General features: G+C 36.8%; 1 protein-coding gene across 2 annotated transcripts; it reads left to right on the top strand.

Annotated features, from left to right (window-relative positions):
- The first annotated feature begins 383 nt into the window (after positions 1–383).
- Positions 384–3,928, top strand: LOC107876098 (F-box/LRR-repeat protein At3g58900). Of its 2 annotated transcripts, XM_047413733.1 has the most exons (5): positions 449–616; positions 968–2,203; positions 2,292–2,477; positions 3,102–3,192; positions 3,261–3,744. In XM_047413733.1, the coding sequence occupies exons 2-5, from the start codon at positions 1,019–1,021 to the stop codon at positions 3,269–3,271; spliced, it is 1,473 nt and encodes a 490-aa protein (XP_047269689.1). In that variant the 5' UTR covers positions 449–616; positions 968–1,018; the 3' UTR covers positions 3,272–3,744. The 2 variants fall into 2 exon arrangements, with proteins under 2 accessions (XP_016578586.2, XP_047269689.1); XM_016723100.2 differs by lacking the exon at positions 3,102–3,192 and having other exon boundaries at positions 384–616; positions 3,261–3,928.

Raw genomic sequence — 3,928 nt, 5'->3', positions numbered from 1 at the left:
TTATTACTTAAACAAATATCTTATTTAGTAATGTTTGAATTAAATAAAATGAGGTACACGCGCAAGACGCGTAGAACTAAATTAGTTCTTTTAAATGCATAAACATGGCCACAAAAAATTTATGATTTATTAATGGATTGGTCGGATAAAATCATAAAATATAAAACATCGGGATAAGTTCTAAATTTTTAAAAGATCAAAAATATTAAATTTTGGCCAAGAAATCACTTTTTTCCCAGTTTTTTGGATCTTAAAATTTTTGCAAAGAATTTGTGCCAAAAACTAAATCTTGCCACTTGGAATATCGGTCCTAACTGTCAGAATATGAAACATGTAGGGCTATAAAATACAACTTGAGTAAGAAAACCAGGAGAAGTTGTAAGAATATGAAAACCTGAAGGAGTATATCTAAATATAAGAGACTTGGGAGAATCTGGAACTGAAACTGAACCTACCTCGGGTGGGGGAGGGGGCGGGGGGTTAGGGATGTACAACCTAGGAGATTATAGAGCTGTCAGCTGTGTACTTGTGTACCCTCAAACTCAAACCTCTCTGCTACGCTTTTAGATTTGCTAGATCTGTTAAAAGGAAAGATTTGCTCTGTCCAACAAACCAGGTAACCACCTATCTTTTTCCATACAGAAAATTCCTCAACAGTATTAATTTCATAGTATATGTTTATTTGTGTTGTTGTCACAATCACTTGTAATTTTATGTAGACTCTTCCATTGTTTTGCCTTTTTGGTTTGTATTTCATTGTTTTAATGTGTGTCTGCCCTCCTTTTCCTTTTCGAATTTGGTTAGTACATTCTGTAATCTTTTGAGATTTTGGTTTTCAAGACTTTGTAAATCCTTTCGTAAGTTGGTTTGGTTTAGGAGAAGGGAATAACAACAAAACTCCTTTCATAAGTTGGTTTGGTTTAGGAGAAGAGAATGACAGACGCTTATAAATTATTTTCATCCATAGGCTTAGAGACAGGGTATTAAAGCTCCAGAGAATAATTTTGGAGGCGTGGCGATGGAAGAGAAGAGTGATATTGTAGATGCAACAGACGATGATCGAATTTCGAAATTGCCAGAGCCAATTTTGCATCACATACTGTCTTTCCTACATGCTAAAGATGCTGCACGAATGAGTACATTGTCCAAGGTTTGGGATAGTGCTTGGAATTCACTCCCCTACTTAAATTTTGGTGATAAATTATTCTCCAAGTCAAAAGACATACCACGTCTTCTGCGTGCTGTGGATCAAGCTCTAGCAAATCGGAAAAAGCACAAGATTTCCATTCAAAAGTTCTCTCTATGGTTACCACATTATCATGAGCTTTGTTATGTCAGCAGCTGGATTAATATGCTCATAGCTTGTAATGTCAAAGAGTTGAAACTAAGAGTAAACAGACCTGTTTATGAAGGTGTCCTTGATTACAACAGCTTGACCGAGGCAATCTTTGATGCCAAAACACTAAATGTGCTGAGTTTGGATGGATTTAATATTGAAATGCCCTCAGATGATGGTATGATAAAGTTTACATCTTTACGCGAGTTGCACCTCTCTGATGTATTTTTAGACGAGCAATTTCTTCAGGCTCTGTGTACAAGCAGCTGCAATTTAGAGGACTTTTCTTTGCAGGACTTTGATGGACTTGCCAGTTTTCAAGTTGCTGAAACTTCTTTACCTAAACTGAAAAGGGTAAACTTGAAAAATTGCCCTTCTGTATTCCAATTGGTTGATATCGCGTCAATTAATATTGAAGACCTTAAAATCTCCACTATTGATGGGAATCTAAAAGTTGTTAAAATAACTGCTTGCAAAGCCCTCAAGACGTTGCACCTCAATGAGGTTGCTGTCACCGACAAATGGTTAGAGGACCTTTTTTCCAGTCTACCCAACCTTGAAATCCTTGGGTTATTAGGGTGCGAGGCATTGAAGATGATGAAGATCACGAGTGACGAGCTCAAACAACTGACAGTGTTTTATTGTAGCAATCTGATTTCTGTTGAATTGGATACTCCTAATTTAATGAAGTTCCACTACAGTTATGATGCATTATCAACATTCAGATTGAAAGCTTCAGTTTTGCTGGAAGCAACTTTGTACTTGGACCCACAAACTAACTACTTTGAATGGCAGTCAAAGCTCACAAAATTTCTTGCTAACTTTAATCATTCCAAGTTTATTAAATTATTGTGCGACTGTGACAAGGTATGTCCCATAAATTCTCTAGTTACACTGCTTAAAGAAGCAGTTTTTTGCGTGTTTCTTATAAATTATTTCTCTTTCTTGGATGCAGGTAATAGTTATACCAAAATACCTGAGAGAAAACTTGCTTCCTCCCCTTTATGGTACCAATATTTTGCAAGTGTGCCTTGGGAATCTATCGAATTATTCTGTTGTCGACATTATTGATAGTATCCTTTGGATTTCTCCTCACCTGGACACCCTATCTTTTACCGGAGCTCTCAGAATGACCATGAAGGTAATAGTTTTGTCCTTTAAAGGTACTAAGTTATGAAATGATTGAAAATAGTATATGAGGTTTCCTTAAACCTTTATTATTATATTGGTTTTCTCAAGTTTTTCTCCGGCTTTACGTGTCTTTTTATTCTCCTACAAACTAGTCATTTTAAGCCGTTTATAAGAATGCCTAAGGTTCCAAACTGTTATTAGCCCATTAAAAGTTGTTCATGTAAATATTGTTGCTCCAAAATATTTGGAACATTATTTATTGACCGGTTAATGGTTTTATTTGTCTGTGGTTACTTGACAAATTGTTGCGATTTTATAAACCGGAAGTTATATGCTATGTTACTCGGACCGTTCAAAAATGTTGACGGGTGCGTGTCGGATCCTTCAAAAATAATGTATTCTTGAAGGATCCAACATGTGTTCGGCAACAATTTTGGAGAGTCGGAGCAACTTAGGTTATATGCAGTCGGTCAACTTCAACAAGAAAAATGTAAAACTAAGGAATTCAAGTCTTAAAAATTCTTTATACTTTACATTTGCTTCTCTTTCCTGCTCAAACTGAATATTGTTTTGATCTTACCTGATTGGGTGAAGCTTCCCCTTCGTTGTGATTGTTTCCTCCTATTCTTTCTAGCTCTACTCTAGTCCTCTGTGTGCGTGCCCACCCCGAAGGAGAGGAAAAGTACCACCGTTTATTTGTCTTCCACTAGTTAGTCCAGTGACTTGTAAGTTGTTACGTTAACTTTTTACCTTAATTCCTGTTGTTCACTGACTGATTTACCTCGTTTGACAGTTCATATATAAAGACGAAGATGCATCGGATGAAGATGAGAAGCCTTGTTGTGCATCTCTACCTTGGAAATGTTGGAGGCATACATTGAAGAAAGTCGAATTGCAAAACTTTGCTCTTATGGAGCAACAGGACTTGGGAAACTACTTTTTCGCAAATGCAGACATCTCGGAGATGGTTGAGATCCCCGGGGAATGCAGCCTTTGATCAAATATTTCTTCTCAGTTGTTGTACTTCAAATAAAACTTTTCACTTTTCTTGGTTTTCTCGGTGAGGTTTTGTTTATTCTTTAATCTGTTGATAGTCAATTATATATGCTTTTTAATAAATTCGCTCATGCCAGTTCTAAAGAGGAGCGTCGGAGTAACTAGTAAAGTTGTTGTCATGCGACCGGGAGGTCAAGGATTCAAGCCTTGAAAACAGCCTCTGGCAGAAATGTAAAGTAAGGTTGCTTACAATATACCCTTGTGGTGGGTCATTTCTTGGACACTGCACATAGCAAAGTCTTCAGTGCACTGAGCGGTTCTTTGTTTTCCGCTCGTGCCAGTTCGTACTTTGGGTTGCTAGGTACTTTATGAAGATGTGTTTAATCTTCTATCTCTTGAACGTTTATTTGCAACATGTGTGTAATAAGTTCTAGTGGTATCAAATATGTTTATCCTAGGAGACAT

Source organism: Capsicum annuum, chromosome 6, assembly GCF_002878395.1.
Source record: "Capsicum annuum cultivar UCD-10X-F1 chromosome 6, UCD10Xv1.1, whole genome shotgun sequence".
In the NCBI taxonomy this organism is placed as follows: Eukaryota; Viridiplantae; Streptophyta; class Magnoliopsida; order Solanales; family Solanaceae; genus Capsicum; species Capsicum annuum.
This window is presented reverse-complemented; position numbering and strand designations above follow the sequence as displayed.